The sequence below is a fragment of the Carettochelys insculpta genome, chromosome 24, assembly GCF_033958435.1.
Source record: "Carettochelys insculpta isolate YL-2023 chromosome 24, ASM3395843v1, whole genome shotgun sequence".
In the NCBI taxonomy this organism is placed as follows: Eukaryota; Metazoa; Chordata; order Testudines; family Carettochelyidae; genus Carettochelys; species Carettochelys insculpta.
In genome coordinates this window covers 6,401,241-6,418,940 of record NC_134160.1, presented here as the reverse complement: position 1 = coordinate 6,418,940, position 17,700 = coordinate 6,401,241, and the positions used below count along the sequence as shown (strand labels likewise).

General features: G+C 41.8%; 1 protein-coding gene across 2 annotated transcripts in view; it reads left to right on the top strand.

Annotated features, from left to right (window-relative positions):
• The window catches only part of KPNA6 (karyopherin subunit alpha 6), a 36,826-nt gene extending 21,742 nt beyond the window's left edge, over positions 1–15,084 (top strand). For both annotated transcript variants that reach the window (XM_074976614.1, XM_074976615.1), the window contains 8 exons: positions 102–190; positions 450–549; positions 2,091–2,254; positions 3,799–3,877; positions 4,754–4,879; positions 5,464–5,591; positions 7,151–7,329; positions 7,938–15,084. In XM_074976614.1, coding sequence (XP_074832715.1) covers positions 102–190; positions 450–549; positions 2,091–2,254; positions 3,799–3,877; positions 4,754–4,879; positions 5,464–5,591; positions 7,151–7,329; positions 7,938–8,125 — 1,053 coding nt within the window. In that variant the 3' untranslated portion in view covers positions 8,126–15,084. The remainder of the gene's footprint in view (positions 1–101; positions 191–449; positions 550–2,090; positions 2,255–3,798; positions 3,878–4,753; positions 4,880–5,463; positions 5,592–7,150; positions 7,330–7,937) is intronic.
• The last annotated feature ends 2,616 nt before the right edge of the window (positions 15,085–17,700 follow it).

Sequence of the window (17,700 nt, the reverse complement as noted above, 5' to 3'; positions counted from 1 at the left end):
TAGTTACTTTGAGTCCTAGAAGCATTTTCCCAGGACAGTGCTCCATTCTTCCTTTGTTCAGAGGTGATGCATATGCTAAATCGGTTGCTCTTTCCTTCTAGGCTGTCTGGGCGCTGGGAAACATCGCTGGAGACAGCTCTGTGTGTAGAGATTATGTCCTTAACTGCTCTATTCTTCCTCCCTTGTTACTGTGAGTAGCCATGAATGCTTGACAACACAGTTTTAAAGCCCCAATATACTAAAGCAGAGTATATTGGTGCTCAAGATGGGTGAATAGAACCTACTTAACAGTGTGGGGGGGGTGGTTTGGAGTCAGCTTAGTCTGCAAATAAACCTCTCTCTAACCACTTGGCCTCTTTCTGCATTTCTTCATTTTGAACCATATGCTGGTTAAGGCAACTGAGGCTGACTTAACCTAGGAGGATAATGGTTGGTGGCTCTCTCTTTAGGCTCCTCACCAAGTCTACCAGGTTGACAATGACTCGAAATGCTGTCTGGGCCTTGTCAAACTTGTGCAGAGGGAAGAATCCACCACCCGAATTTGACAAGGTGAGGAATGACTCCTTTTCTGTTAATGGAATCAAAGGTGGTTAGAGCTGGAACCCTCTCAATAGCCTGAGGTCTTTCATCTATAGAGAAACATTCCACCTAAGTACATGTGGGCGTTTAGCCCAGGATCAGCCATTTGATAGAGGTGGCTAAACTTTAGTGATGTTCTCTTGGGAATAAAGCAGTGGTCCAACGGGACCAGGGCTGCAAGACATCTTTGGTAATCTGCCTGTTTCCTGCTATCTTTTCCCATGCCTTGGCTCCTTAGCAGTTCCCTGTCTGGGATCTCAGAGTCTAGGCCATTCAGGCTGTGACTCCATTTGCTTTGGTAGAGAACTCAAAACTTTTCGGCATCTATTCCAAATCGTAACAAATCAAACTTCAAAATATAGTAACAGAGAGAAACCTGTGGTAGTCCATATGCTATCAAAACAAAAAAGCAGTCTAGTAGCTCTTTAAAGACTAACAAAATAACTTATTAGGTGATGAGCTTTTGTGGGACAGACCCACTTCTTTAGATCATAGCCATACCAGAACAGACTCAATATTTTAGGGTATGGCTATGATCTGAAGTGGGTCTGTCCCACGAATGGTCATCACCTAATAAATTTTGTTAGTCCAGTAGCTCTTTAAAGACTTTTTTTCAAGATCTAGAAATCTTTCCTAACAGAATTACTTCTGAAGGCCTTCTCTCTCTCTCTCTCTCTCTCTACCCCTGAAAGAGATGGTCAGTAGTAGTATGACCATTAAGCAGGTCTCAAGGATCTTAGCTCCATATTTTGATTGTTACACACACAGTGTTAAGGTCTGTTACCTGACAACTCCCTTGACAAAGCTGCAGAAGCTGCAGTATCGATAATTCGAAGCTTGTGTAAGGCTGCGTGTCCTTCCTTAAGTTACAGCCATCCCACTTTACCTGATCTGTCAACTGTACTGGCTGTTCAGGGTTGCCAAAGGGGCTGGAAATGAGGTGCTCTTACATGAGCTTGTTCTCCAAGCTGCAGACGGTTCAGCAATTGCTCGTTTTATAAACAGAGCTAAAAAGTTTTTATCGCTGGTTGTTGGGTTTGGGCCATGTTATAACTTGAATCTCCTTTACGACAAGGTACGTGAACTATGTAGGAAGGTCATAATCATCATCAATAACCGTGGGCCCAGCGCCTGTTGGTGTCTGCTGCCTCTCGCTATTTCCTTCCATATGTAAGAAGCTGGATATCCAAAACTACCACTGTTACAGCAACATCTCTCAATACTTTGACAATGTAGCAAACAATGTACATAAGTTCCTATGTAAAGTCCTACCTATCAAATGTGCTAATGGAAACTTTAGTTTCTGATGCTACGTGAAAACGGTTCCTTAGTCCTATATTGTGGTGGGTTTAGAAATCCGGGTGAGAACTCCACCCAACCAAAGGATGGTGCACAGCCTCCCTTCAGCATGGGCAGGAAGTGGTTGCACACAAAGCTCACTTACCTTTTGTCAAGGAACCTTTTCTAAACTCTCTTTCTGGGTTGGGGGTTGGCGGTGATTCTTGTTGTAGGTGTCTCCATGCTTGCCGGTGTTGTCCCGATTATTATTCAGCAGTGACTCTGACTTGCTGGCTGATGCCTGCTGGGCACTCTCCTACCTATCAGATGGCCCCAATGAGAAAATACAAGCAGTAATAGACTCCGGGGTGTGTCGGCGACTGGTGGAGCTGTTAATGTAAGTGTGTTGCCCTGAATAAGAGGGGAAGACCTTGGACTCAGCAGCCCATGTGACTGTGGGTTTGTCTCGTTAACCCTTTGCTTATCAAGGTAAAGCTCGCCACAGCACTAATTTCCAACTGGTGCTCGAGGGGCAGAAAGCTCAGGCTCCTTGTTAGATGGCCTCTCTCCTTTTTAAGGATCCTTGAGTATGTGGGAATATCTGACTTGTGTATTGGTCTGTTGGGACAGGGAGGGGAATTTCTGCATAATACTGGGAAGTTTTATAGTGCCTTATGCTAGAAAGTTCATGTAACCTAAAGACAATGCGGGTTGTGAGAGCTAGTCTAGCTAATGAATGGACAAAGGACGGGGTATTGATGCATTAACAAGAGTGTTGTATGCAAGACCTAAGAAGAAAAATTATTCCACTCTACTCTGCACTGAGTAGGCCTCAGCTGCAGTATTGTGTCCAGTTCTGGGCACTACATTTCAGGCAACATGTGGACAAATTTGTAGAAGGTCCAGAGAAGAGCAACAGCAGTCAATTAAAGGTCTAGAAAACATGACCTTTTGAGGGAAGATTGAAAGAATTAGGCTTATTTGCTTCAGAAAAGAGAAGACTGAGAGGGGACATAACAGCTTTCAAGTATCTAAAAGAGTACTACACAGACCAGGGAGAAGAATTATTCTCCTTAATCTCTGAGAGGATAAGACCAGAAACGATGGGCTTAAATTGCAGCAAGGGAGATCTAGGTTGGACATTGTGAAAAATTAACTCCTAACTGTCAGGGCAGTTAAGCACTGGAATAAATTGCCTGGGGAGGATGTAGAATCTCTATCATTGGAGATATTTTAAGAACAGGTTAGATAAACAACTGTCAGGGATAATCTAGATAGTGCTTAGTCTTGCCATGAGTGCAAGGGACTGGACTCAATGACCTCCTTGAAGTTCCTTCCAGTTCTAGTATTCTATGATTCTAACATAGTACACTCTCTGTGCTCCTCTAAGCTTCCATAAGTAAGTTTTAAAACATAAAGTAATCTTTTTGTTAGCTTTTATTGCAATAGTAGAAAAATAAGCATAACAGAATAAGTATAGCACATCCCTCCATATACTGGTCTTTTGTTGACACTTATTTATCCATTTAAACTGTGGCCTCAGTGCTCTATTTAGATCTGAGTTCATGTATTGTCTCTCAGTCTTATGGGTTTCATTTGCACGGCAACTTCAGCATTTGCAAAATAAATGGATTTTCAGGAGTGTTCCTGTTACTGTTAGCTGGATGCCTCTACAGTGAGGAGGGACAAGGAAAAACTAAAATTAGGTGTGATTCTGAAGGTGGAAAAAAGTGATCCATGATAAACCTACTATTGTAAGAGGATAAATAATCTTATAGTGACAGTCACTGGAAGAGCAAGGATTTTATTTGGGTTGGATAAACTTTTTGTTGTATGCTTCCGAGAGTGGGATTTTAACTAAATGGGGTTGATGATGGAAGAATTCTGTTGGAAAGGACTTGATGTCTTTGGAATGATGTCATTCCTTTTTCTTTCTTACAGGCACAATGATTATAAAGTGGCTTCCCCAGCTTTGCGAGCTGTAGGCAACATTGTGACAGGTGATGATATCCAGACCCAGGTGAGTGGGATGTGACCTGGGTCTTTCCAATTCAGAGTTTGAGCAGGAGGGAGCATTTAAAATGTGGCAGATAAAAACCTGGATCATTGCTAAGAAGAGTTAGTTTTTGTGACAGATCTGCACTTGAATTTCTAGGTTTTCCATTGGGTGACGAAATCTGTATCAGACCAGCCACTCCTTAATGAAAGCAAGAAGGGCTCAACCTCTGTAGGGTTATTCATAAGATGAACTGAGTTGTAACAAAAATCCCTTCTCGGTATTGGTTCTACTGAAAAATACATGTATGCAAACATCTCATTATAACCAAAGTTTTGTGTAGGGAAGCAAGTCTCAGAACTCTAGCCATTGACAACGGAAATGAGGGATTTCACATTTTGCCCCCTCCTTGACCTCTGCTACAACAGGAGATGAGAATCAAGGTGTAGCACAGGGAAGCTTGTCTTCCATCTGCCTCCTGCATACCAAATAGTGCATTCCTCAAAGCACATTTTGGATTGGGGAGGTTGGCTCTTAAGGATGCCTCTCTGGGATAGTGACAGAGGCGCAGCCGTGTTTAGTCTGTACTTTCACAAAACAAAAAGTCCTGTAGCTCTTAAAGACTAACATCATTTATTAGGTGGTGGTTTTTTGTGGGACAGACCCACTTGTTAAGATCTGGGAAATTCTGAAGAATTTTTGTGTTTTCTGGAGTAGGAAAGAGATTCTCTTCTTACTACTGTCTGAAGGAACACCTGACTCAGTGGCAGAAGTTTCTGAAAAATGTTGAATTAAATATTCTTCCCCCTAAGGATCCAGTGGAAATGCTGATGGGATCTACTATACGAATTGGACGATGGCAAATGGTGTCCTCATTCTAACTTACATGCTTCTCTTCAGGTGATCCTAAACTGTTCAGCTCTGCCTTGCCTGCTTCATTTATTAAGCAGCCCCAAAGAGTCCATCCGGAAAGAAGCTTGCTGGACAATTTCTAATATCACAGCTGGAAATAGGGCTCAGATACAGGTATGGCTTCCAGAAACCTCCCCATGTCTATCTTCAGCATTCTTGGCTCTATGGAGCCATCAAAACAAATCTTATGTGTTTCTTGGTGTTTAAAGGCCTAAATCTCGACTTCCCTTCTCTGGTTATTTGCAGGCACAATTAGTGTCACAGTTCTACTTTGTTGTACCCGCAGTGGTGGTTAGATGTCTGAGTGACACTGACTGTGCCACCAGATGGAAGCTGCTTTGAAGCAAGCTCTAAATGTCTAATTGCTGAGCATGGGAAGGTGGGGATTAATGTTTCTTTATTGTAGCTGCAAAGTTCAGATGTAAACCTAGAATAATGCCTTTCAAAGGCAGTACAGCATTCAGTTTTAATCATCCTTTCTAAGGGCCTATGTCCAAAGTGTGACCAGAGATCACCAGTGATCTTAGTGCAATAACAGGAGATGAAGTTATTCAACAGTAAACTTTGGGCTTACTGGACATGTTAGGAATGCACATGGGGATCACTGAAAAAATTGTAGACTTCTGTTCCTGGAGTCTGCTGGCTTTTCAGGAGTCACCTGGTCAGTTCTAAACATTGCTTCTCTCTTCTTCCCTCAGGCAGTCATAGATGCCAACATTTTCCCAGTGCTGATAGAAATCTTACAGAAAGCAGAATTCCGCACAAGGAAAGAGGCAGCCTGGGCCATCACAAACGCAACATCAGGCGGGACCCCAGAGCAGATCAGGTACTAGGAGAGGTTGTCTTTATTTTTCCTTTGTCTCTGACCCCATGAAGCAATAGCAACTTTGTACAAACAGTTTGCCATCAGCCATTGTGGCTATCCATCAACTCCTCTGGCTGCCTTGGCTTTGAGAGAAGTTCCAAGATGTGTTCAAAGGTCCAGCATGTATTTATAGTTTTTGCGAGGCTCTAATTTTCTCACTGAAGAGAATGTATTTCTACAGCAAGGTGATTCAAATAGGGATAACCTACTGGTGCTGCCTCTGTAGTCGCTGTTGAGATGACATGTTAGTAAGATATTCTGACTATGTAGCAGACCTGCCTGAAATGCACCAAAGTGTTACAGGATACAGTTGGGTAAAACAATAGGGTCTGCAGTGGCAAGCATTCAAGATGTGCATTTTCAGAGTGATGGGTTTTTATAGATTTGTGACTCCCATCAATTTTCCTAGCAGTTGCATGGCTAAGCCTTCCTACACACTCTAATGAATGGTCTAATTGGGTATCTCACTTCTGACCACATGATTCAGAAGAAGGCAGCACAAAAATTAACATTGTGGAGAAAATTCTTTCCTAGCACCAATTGTTGGTTGACTTTTGTCTTGAAGCAAATGGATTGTAAGCCCTTGTTTGGACTCAAGAATTTAGATACAGTTTCAAACTGTAGCTGTTGAGAAAAAGGAGCCATTGCTCAATGTTTGAGCTGTATCATAGTGCAGTGTTTTTCATTTTATATCAGGAAAACACTTCAAGAAAAGTATAAACAGTAGTTATATAAAATCACATTGCCATACAAAGGATGCACTTTAGCCATACAGTCTAAATCCAGAAGTGTCATCTGCATCAGACACCTGACTTGCCCACATTGTCTGATTTAATTTGATCTTTAATTTCCTAATCCATCAGTCCTTGCTCTTGGGCTAAAACAATTTTTGTTCTGCTTCATTCAAAACACACTTCTCTGGTTTCAAAATTCTGTAACAGTTGTCTAATAAAAGCAGCAGCATTACAGTTGCTCCTTTAACTTTTTGCTAGTACTGCATGCTTTATACTGGGGGAAAAATGTACTCTCTGTAAGTGGTGTTTAACTTTTTGTCTAAATTTAACAGATATGGGGTATTAATCTTTCAAAGTATCAGAGTAATAAATACCTGGCTAATGATAGCCTAAATAATTTAAAAATATGTGACAGAATTAAGGCTAATGGGAACATATTAATGTTGTCTTAATTCCAATGAAAACTTCTGTTGGGATTTAAATGGTTCATAGGGGTGTAAAGAACATCTGAACTTGCCTGAATACAAAGTTTTTTAATAGATGTGGATTCTGACTTCAATGGGAGTTCAGTGCTAATATATTGTAAATAAGAGCCCTAGTTGTTAGGGTCTAGTTTAAACGCACAGCTTCACGAGCTAATGTGAAAAAGATATTATATATTAGGCAGTAGTTCAAAATACAAGTTTCCTTTTAATTCTGATTGCATCCCTAAATGCATACCACAATACTACAAAAACATTCAGTTTACTGAGAAGGAAAGTTATCTTCTCTGTCGTCTTTTTCCAGGTACTTAGTAAATCTAGGCTGTATTAAACCTCTGTGTGACCTGCTGACTGTCATGGACTCCAAGATTGTTCAGGTGGCCCTGAATGGCCTAGAGAATATTCTGCGGCTTGGTGAGCAGGAGGCCAAGCAAACTGGCACGGGTATCAACCCCTACTGCAGCCTCATTGAGGAAGCCTATGGTAAGTGGCTCTTACCAGCCTGCTGCTGTGACCTGCTGCATTACTTCTTACTGGGAGCAATGTGTCAGAGGCAGCTTAAGCTTTCTGTTGCTGAAAGGATTGGGCCATGCAAACCTTGTATATGAGATGAGGGATGCTACAAGTTCTGAATTAATGACAGTTTACCACAGTACTTAATCTGCTTAAACACACCCTTTGTGGCTTGTCATCTTCTGAGATTATGCAAGCTAGGATGAGTATCAGAAAAAGAAGTGCAAAATGGATGCAAGAGATACCTGGTCCAAGGAGTCCAAGATGCTAAAGGCAACTTCAAGATACAATTGGGGCTCTAACAAATTAACATAATTGACCAGCATTAAGGCTTCCCTTCAGGAAGATGAATGACAATTCCATAATTCTTTCAGTTAACAACAAGACACTTGCATAAAAGCACTCTCTCTTTACAGGGCCCAAAGGTGTGGTAGGCAAAATGCAAACTGAATAAATAGTGGTTTGAGTACCATCCAAACAGCTGAAAGGGTGAAAGATGGATAAGGAGACAGGGAATAGTATGGATGTTCAGATCAGTCCTGCCACATTCCATTTCTCTTCTTCTTTTCCCCCTTAAGGCTTAGATAAGATAGAATTCCTGCAGAGCCACGAGAACCAGGAAATATACCAGAAGGCCTTTGATTTGATTGAGCACTACTTTGGAGTAGAGGATGATGACTCTACCCTGGCTCCCCAGGTAGATGAGAACCAGCAGCAATTCATCTTCCAGCAGCCTGAGGCCCCTATGGAAGGCTTCCAGCTATAATGCATTCAGAAGAGGGAGAACACCACCAACTCGCCAGAAATCAACTGGGAGCAGCCAGCGTTATAGTCTCATTTCCCTCTTCTTACAAATGGAAGGCGCAAACACCACACCACCCATTAGGAAATGATTCCTCCTTCTAGCACAGCTAGAAGCAATGCTTTGCTCTCATGGAAAGAAGAGGATTTTATTTTTTACAGTTATTTTTGCTGCTGCATACATGTCTTTAAAGCAGGCACCAAGGTGGAGGAAGGACACAGAGGTAACAAATTGCACCTCTTGTTTTAATTTTGTGGTGGTCTTTCCCAAACATTGTGTCCATTTGTTACCTCGGGTACTTAAATGAAATTTCAGGGGTGGGGTGGGGGGAAAAACACAAATCAAAAGTTAAGCATTCTGCTCTCTGACAACATTAATCCTGGAAGCTAGGGTTGATCTGTTTAATTTTTTTTGCACATCTTCCTCTTTTTTGTTAAAGACTCTAAACTGCCAAGAGCAAAGTTTAGCCCCTCACCTTTCTGTAGCTCTCCTTCAATGGACCGCGCCATTGGACATGGGCCAAGTTCCCCTTGAAACATACTGTAAATGGACAAAGGAGAAGTAGGAAGACTTTTCCTGGGGAAGGATTTTTTCCCTTTGTTTAAAAATATTTTTTATTTTTTTTTGAAGAACTGTTATTGGTATTTAAAAAAAGGCAACAAAACCCCAAAGATGGTAATTGTGAAGAAGTGGGGGAGATTTTTCGAAGACCACCCAAATGAGGAAGCACAGCTGTCATTGCACGGGCTTCACTTGCATTGCTACTGATTGAAGTCACAGAACTGTTGAAATGGTGCAACCCATCTTCATCTTTACTTGAAAAATTTTCTCATGAAAACATTTATTAAGATTTGGGATTTTTTTCTGAATGGATGGGGTGGGGCAGATTGTCTATTATATGGGGTGGGGAGGAAGGAGGCATAGCTACACTTGACAGGAGCATTGTGTGCGGTGTTAACTCCAGTAGAAAAAGGCCTGAGTTTTCAGGATTACTTTCTGCTCACAGTTGGATCATGTACATTTTACTTCAAAAGGAAGAGTCAAAGCTCTGTATTTTTTATATATTATATATAGGTAGATATTTGTCTAATTGGGCTTCAGAGAAAAATATATATGAAATTTCTGTAATTTATGTAAATAGAATACTGTGAGGCGGGTACACCTGGAAATGATGGTCTATGAACACTCACTGGTTGTCCTGCTTTTTTTCCTCTGTTTACTCACGTACTGTACAAGCAAACATCGATATTTTTTTGTCTTAAACTCCTTTTCCAGATTGAGTTTACTTAGCCAAGAGTGATTATAAAACACAGTAGGCAATGGAGAACACAAACAATTTTGGGAGTTGAGGGAAGGGAGGGGTAAATAGGATTCACTGAGGTGTCTAATAGTCATCGCGTGCATCCTCTCCGTTTTTGCTGACCAAAGCAAGTGCAAATTTTGAAGCCTTTGGAACTGGGAATTTCAAGAGGGTAAGAAGCAAAGCTTGGTGCCAGTTGTATGAAATCAACAAATCCAATTTCACGAGTCCTTCACGTTGAGAAAAAAAATAAACGACATCTGTGCATTTGACTGGCTGGCTGTGGCTAGAGTGATCTTTAAATGTGTAAAGTTCCTTTACCACTTGCTGCAGTACAAGTTTGGGGCGCATTATATAACATTAGATATAGCTTTGCGGAGCACATGTGAAAGCTTAGCCATGGTATGCTGGAGTGGTTTGGCACGGCAGGACCTACAGAAGCCTATCTGGGAGCTTGCACTCCTAGCAAGCACACAAAAATTGGAACCTTCATTTTATCTGTGAAGAATTAAACTGAATATTGTATTCACAAACCTTAATGCATTTTTAAAGTAACTGGACAAGCCTCTTGCATTCTGACTAGCATGCATCCCCTCCTGTCTTTTTTTCTCTTAAAAAAAAAAAAAAGGCAGGGAGAAATCTTTTTTTTTTTTTTTTTTTTTTTCATTCTCTAAAGCTTGGGTTAGCTGCTGAGAAATCTCTTCTACTGAGGCTTTTATGAAAGACAGATTAATTGTTCTATATGTTGAGGGAGCCTGTTTAAAGGAGAGGATGCAAACTGAAATCTTCTAATGGATCTTTATTTCTGTCTTTCATTAACTGCATAAGATCTGGATGTATGTTCAAATTCAAGCCTTAAGCTGAATGATGGATCTCAAATACCATCCTTGTGATGGCAGACTCCATTTCTGGATTCAGGAATGGTTCACCCTGATTACAATCTAACTGGTCCAATCTCTCATTCAATAGTTTTGCTTGTCTTGGTTCCACCCCCCACCCCCCCATCAAAAATACCCTTGAACAACTGAGAGGTAAGTGAAACTTGCAGACCATGGATGTTCTTTAACTCTTTTTTGGTGTGTGTAATGAGGAGTTTTTGCTGCTCCTTCTCCTTGTGGGCTTTTCAGCACTGGCATCAGGTGAGGGGTTTCCCATGAGCATGCATACAGTGCTTTGGAATCTAGGACGTACCCTAAAGCTCACTTACAGCACTGACAGCTTTCTCGCATGCTTCCTGTGTCTGCAAATAATCCAGTGGTGGGTTTGGAAGAGATTTAGATGCTGCAGCAAACTGCTTTGTGTAGGGATCATTGAAACTAAAAAATGCATGCCCTGAATTGAGGTAAAGACACTCCATGGCAACTAGGAAGAGAACATAGGTGAATAAAAAGGATTGTTCTCTTGCATGGCCGTTGAGGGGAGATCTTCAGGGCTGAATGCAATCACTGGATATGGTAGCCATGCTACTGAAAGCTGGAGGGTGGGGTAAGTCTGCAGAATCAAGCTGTTTATCGGTATAAAACAGCTAGTTGAACAGGAACTGTTAGCAAGTGTAGGGCTTAGCGGAACAAAATTCATATCCTTTTCATGGAGACCGTGAAATTCCATAATCTGTCCTCTGACATGGAATTGAGCAGTTGTCCATTCAATAAAACCTACTTTAAGATTAAGTTAAACATGTTCCGTGCCTACTCCTTTTTAATCTACTTCTCTCTGGAAATTTGTACTGTATTTGAAATTGGATCTACAGCCAAGGGAAGGCAAGAACTTTAGAACACAACTGAAGAAAGTCCCACTCTGGTTTTCTCCTGTTTTCCTTCTCCTCAGTTCTCTCTCCCATCAAGCTTAATCTTTTGTTTTTTCCTTTCCCCTTTTGAAGAGTAAATGTCCCTTCCATAGACCAGTTCTTTGTGGAAGGCCTTACAGATGTTTTAGCGCCACCTGTGAAACTATGATGTTGGAGACATGCATGGAACTGCTGTTGCATCAGTCAGCCATCTGCAGTGTTGCAGGAACTAGAGTACTATATGAGATCTGGAAGGGTGTGCTATCTTCACTCCAGAATAGAGCCAAATACCTAGTTTTGGTTACTTTTTTGCAATGGAAATGCAAAGCCACGGAGGTAAGATCCTGATTCATCCGCCTTCTGTCTTGTGATGAGAATCACTTGCAAAACCCAAGGTTTTACTATTTCTATGCATTACCTCAGGAGCATGTAAAAGAAATGGAGTTCTTCTCTGCATTGGAATGTCTTCCATTTATTGCAGTATGAAGACGCATTTGGATCTGCTTTGCAAGTTCCATTTTTTTTTTTTAAGTGGGAGTCTTGTTTATTTCAGGTGCAAAGATTGAAGTGGAATGAAATGGAATGATGATAAACTTGTGGAAAATGCTACAGAGGTAGTCAGGATGACCTCCGCCCCCCGCCCTTGGTTTGGCCTGGCTCTGGCATCCTGTTGTAAGGAAGCTTGTTTTTGTACTTGAAAGCAAGAACCTCTTCTACGCAAGGTAGTAAACTGTTGTCCAAATTACAACTGAAACCATCTCTTACTAACAAGAGACACTAATATTCAGGCTCAAGCTACCTATTGAGGTATTGTATTAGCTTGATAGCTTTTATAGAAAATGGTGAATAATTGGTTTACCAAAAATCCATGCATACCTTCTTCCCCGACCCACTCCAACATGATCAAATCTTGGGAGAAGTGTGCATCACTTCAGACAGTCTTCTGATTTGGAACTCTGACTGGTATTAAGGGAACAAGTTGGACTTTTGGATAGCTGTTCTTGCAAAGTGCAGAAGAATCTGATGCCAACTTTGTTGAATTTATACTAAATGTCTATAGGTAAGCTGTTCTCAAAGCCTCCACAAATGCTGTTCTGGGGTGGTCCACTTGGCTTTTAAAATACCTATTATCGCTCTTTCTCTTCCCCTGCCCCCAGACATGTAAGGTACTTCTATTTTTCTCAGTGTTCACAAGTGCCATGTAGATCTACAAGAGATGTTGAAATTTAGGCATTCTCCTTACAGGTCTACTTTTATTTTGACTATTACTGTTTTTGTTTAGACAGTGTGTGGCCTTTGTCAGTATTCCACTGGATGGAGTAGTTACACTACAAACCATGCCAACCCATTCAATTAACATCAGATACTTTTGTGCCCATAGATTTGAAGCTCTTAAACCTCCTAGGTCTGGTGTATTTTTCCTGTATTTATCGACAGTACTTCCAAAACACTTTGGAGGCTGTTTTACTTCCTAAATACTACATTTCTCAGTAACTGTGTGTGAGCTGCTAGCATGTTCCTCATATGGCATAACCAGTGGATGCTGGCTATACAAACTGTAGCTTTACCATTCTCTGTGTTTTGTGAGGACTTCTGACTATTGGCAGTTTCTCTTTTTGTTACCTAGAGCAATACCACTATAAACCAGAGATAAAGCAATATCAGCACAGAAGATGTCGGGGATAATTTTGAGGAAGGATCCTCAAGCAAGCATGCAATCACATCAGTTAACTGCCAGTGTTTTGAGTGTTACCTGCCCTGATTATATACTAGAGAACTGATACAACAGAAATCTCCAAGTATTTAGCTGAAGTTTGATCTGTGCAGTTACACTGGATCTATTGCCTCAGTTTTATGTTTGATCTCTCCTGCACATATCCTAACTCAAAACTCTCTTGGGTTTTTATTCCTAAACCAGCCTCTTCAATTTTGTACTGCATTAAGTAGCTCAGCCTCTTCTCTCAGCAGCTGTCTTGGCATGTTCTGACAATCCAGCAGTCCAGTTATCATTCTTTAAAGAGTGCAGTAAAGCTTCTGCTATGGTAGTGTCTGAATCAGTGTGTAAGGAGATTAGAAGACTGCACTAGTAGAAAATGAAAGATACATTGATGCAAAGGCCTTATAGGAGTATTAAAAATTGCTCCAAATTCTGCTGTTAAATTGGCCTAAATCCAAACTGACTTCAGCTGTTGCAATTAGCAGTGATGCTCTAAGGAAACTGTGTGATTCTATCCTTGTCATACAGTAAATGTGAGGACCCTTTTTTTCAGTGGCTTGGAATCTTAAGTATAGACTTAATCTCCTCCTCTTTTGCTAATGCAATTGGAAGTGTGACAATGCGGCCTGCATGCCATGCTATAGTGTAGCATTGGGCTGAGTTTGAATTCCTGACAGCCATCTCATTCCAAAAACTAAACTTGCTTCGAACTAGTGTGGCAGATGTCTCCAAGTCAAGGCAATGGTGGGGGTTAGAGTTAGCTGGTTTAAACCAGAGTGATCCTTTTAAAATGATTCATGAGAATCCAGTTTAGGGCAAAGCATCCCAGGTTTCTCGTATCTCCATTGGTTAAAGAGCAGTGGAATTAAACTAGAACTTTTGACTGAACAACCTTCTCCTTTGGCCCTGCATTAATGTTTTATATTTTATCACTTCAGTTAGGGCCCATGGTTTCATCCTTTTACTGTGTGGAGCTTAAACTAGTTCAGTTGATCTACCACCACAAATAAGCTCTCTGTTGTGTGAACTTGACTGTGGGAGGTAGATATATAATTTTTCAGTTTAAGATCTGACCTGTGCTTGGTGTCTTATACAATATGGAGAAGCACTTGTATTCAGATCATAAAACAGCTGTCTCTGCAACAGAACTGACATGACTTCAGAAGAGCTCTAAAGGAGGTAGAGGTCTTCACCTGACTCCTTTTCCTTTCCTTGGAGGTGCAGATCTCTCTTCTGTAGTAAACCTGGACTCCTGCTTGCTATTTCACCACATCTGTAAGAGACTAAAAGAAAGAAAGGTAAACTCCTGTGAAAATAAGCCTTTTACCAGCACCAGGCTATGCAAACCCTAAAATAATCCAATGAAGTATTTTTAAGAGCTGACCTTCTGGAACTAATGTCATGACTGACCAGGATTTTAAAATTCATTACGGGGACAAATGTAGTCTGAACATTTACTATGGTAATTAGTGAGAGGAGACTACAGAGGAGTGACTACGATTTTGGAAACTTTCCTTCTCTGCTCTGGATCCCTCATGGAACAATTCAGGAACCCAGAAACTTAAAATATCTTTTGTTTCTTCAAAAACAAAAAACCAAACAGCAACAAAAACAACTTCTTAGGCCATAGGGATGACATTTAAACGGCTTATTCTGCTGCAGTAACAGAGCTTAAAGCACTAGCCTATATGAAGCCAAATCCTTGGTGTGGAACTGGTACTGTGTACTTAAATTCCCCCTCTCACCTTTTTAATCAGCTCTTGAATGGGTTGCTATGAAACCATGAGCGAGCATGGCACAAATGAGAAGAATAGTATGTGGTGGTTTTAGTTTATCTAATTCAAGAGTTTGTAACCACAGCAGCAGCCAAGTATGATTCAACCTATTTTTTTAAAATACTTCATAAAAATCAAACCATCTTGGCTATTTTTCCAATGTGTGGTCCTTTTAGAGGTACAATATAGAGATACCATGGTTGGTTGATAGGCCTTGTGAGAATACATTCTTGTGCCTAGCATGATGTGTACAGATTAGATATCTCTGCACATTCAGAGTTGAAAGTATGTGTTTCCAACACTGTAATAGATACAAGATGCAAAATAAAGTCTGTCCCAAAGCTATTCTTTGTGCTCAATCTGTCTGGATTATTTTTAGTTTGTCAAAATACAGCGATCCTAGTAGCTGGTGGCTCACAGATGAACAGAACATGCTCGTACTAAAGAATATATGCACCAATGTATTGGTAGAAGTAGTGCTAGTAAAAATCACTAAATGCAATGAAAGCTCCACTAGCTTGGATGATGGTTTAGAAATGTCAGGGTTCAACAGGGTGAAGAGCTGCTTTGCAGGGCAAGCATATGTCCTTGTGTCTAAAAAAAACCTTGAAAGCTTGTGCTGTGCCAGTCCACTCCTTACCTACTGCTACATGGGATCAACATCTTTTGCCTATTTTAATTCTTTAACAACATAACAAGAAGAACAAGTACTAATTGAAGCAGTCTTCAAACTCTGCGTTCTGCAACTAAAGGCCTCAGCATTCCTAGCTGTAGGAGACCAGTTAGAGCAAGACTACTTGCTTTTAGTAGTTTAATCATCCTATATTCCAGACTGTTTATAGTGGCAGCCCTGTAGCAATAGAGAAAGAAGACCCTGCTGCACCATGCACTACATGTTAAATTACCTAATTCATTTTCAGGGGCAAAGTTTCATTAAACACCACAATGCATGTATTGTAGATTATACTGAAGAAATTTTTATAGTGGTTAACCAGTCCAGCAGTCCTTAATCCCATGTGTGCTGCTATTTTACTATGGCTACAGTACAGCTATCTTTTGAAAGCAGTTCTTTTGGAAGATAGCCACCAAAAAATTTTGTTTTGCAAGAGCATGTGTACATACAAAAATGCAAATAAAATAACTGATCTACTGTTTTGACAGTGTCCACGTAGCCCCTGCTCTTTTGAAAGAGCAGGCCAGAGATTGAAAAATCTACTGGCATGAGGACTCCCCTTTTGAGAAGGGCTGCAGGTGTATCTATATACTTTTTCCTAAAAGAATCTTTCAGAAAAAGGTGTTCTTCCTCATCTGGACAAGGGAGAGGGCTGCTGGAAAAAGTGCTGCATTCCTTTCATTTCAGATCCAAAGAGGGCATTTTGTGTATAGATGCTCCAGAGGTGGTTCTGGAAAAGAGATTTCCCCCCCCCCCCCCCAAAAACATTTGCTAGGGTAGACACAGCCTTAGAGTTAAATGCTGGGGTTGCGATTGTCACCCTTCATACAGTGGAACCTCAGTTGTGAGGTAACCAGTTCCCCACACACATAGTTGGATGTGGAAATACATAAGGGGGTGGGGGGAGTGAGAAACCAAATATAAGTATTGCTTAATGAACAGCAAAAAAGAAATACTTTGAGAAGGTAAGGAAACAATTTTCAGAGGGGTAGCTCAGTTAGTCCATATCTTCAAAAACAAAGTCCTGTGGCAGTTTATAAACTAACATAGTTTTGAGCATAAGCTTTTGGAGGAAAAGACCACTTTGTCATCTTTCCCTTAAAGATAGTCAAAGCCAGCATTTTTTTCCCCCAGTGAAGCTTCAAAGCTGTGTTAAGTCAAAGTTCAATTGTGAACCTTTGAAAACACAAGTGTTTTACAGGGTTATAAACTAACATTCCTGAGGTGCTCAAATGTGAGTGTCTACTCTATCATGATTAATGTCTTTCTCTTGACAAAATGTGACCCTCTAGCCTCCTGTTTACTGTTGCTTGAGAAAGCAGTATGTTGCGGAATGGACCTGGTTCAGAGGAGCAAGTGAACAATTCAGATTACAACTGTTGCAGAACCACCCTGTGAAGAAAATAATTTACACCTTAATGAATGGTATCAGTTACGTGTTTGGAGGACAGGCGCAGTTATTCTCAAGACAGCCTCACAGCAATTCATTTAACTCAGACGTTCTTTTGGAAGTAACTACGGCTATGGGGCCAAGCCTGCTTCTCTTTTCAATTGCTTGAATTTAGCCCTACCCCTGTCCCTGCAGTGCACCTCAAAGTGCTTGAACTAAACTCTCTATAGCAGGCAGAGTAACTTCTGCCTATCCTCTACCCCCCTGGACTCTCTCAGGCAACAAAAGATTTACTACTGTTGCTTCTTTGAGGGGGTGGGGGGGAAGAGGAAGAATGTGGGGGTCAGTCATTGTAGCAGTAAGGCTAGGGTATGAGCCCCCCGCCACGCTGTCTCCCCTACCTGTCACCGACCGAGTGCTTCCCTTCCCCACCTCCCTCCCAAGCTAGTGCCTCTCACTAACCCTCTGCTCACAGCTGCCCCCATAGCCCCAGCTAGTTCCTCCTCTGTCCTTCCTCCTCACAGCCCCCCACATCCCCAGCTAGCGCCCCCGCCCCCGCCCCCTCGTCGCAGTGCCCCCATATCCCCAGCTAGCGCCCCCCGACTCCCTCACAGCTCACACCCCACCCCCACTCGGGGCACGGAGCTCGCTCTGCTGTCCTCCCCCGCCCCCCGTTTGCTTCTCCCCCCTCCCCCCGTTGTCCTTCCTGTCGCGTTGCACGCCGGGAAATGCATTGTCGCCCACCCGCTTGGCGCGGGGTATGCCGGGAAATGTAGTCGCAGCGCCCGACCGCCTCGAAGGCCGCCGCCGAGCGGCATTTCCCGGCAGGCCCCGCGCCGCCTTGCTCGCGGATTGGCTGGCGGGCCCGGCGGCTGACGGCGCGTGCGCTCTCTGCACC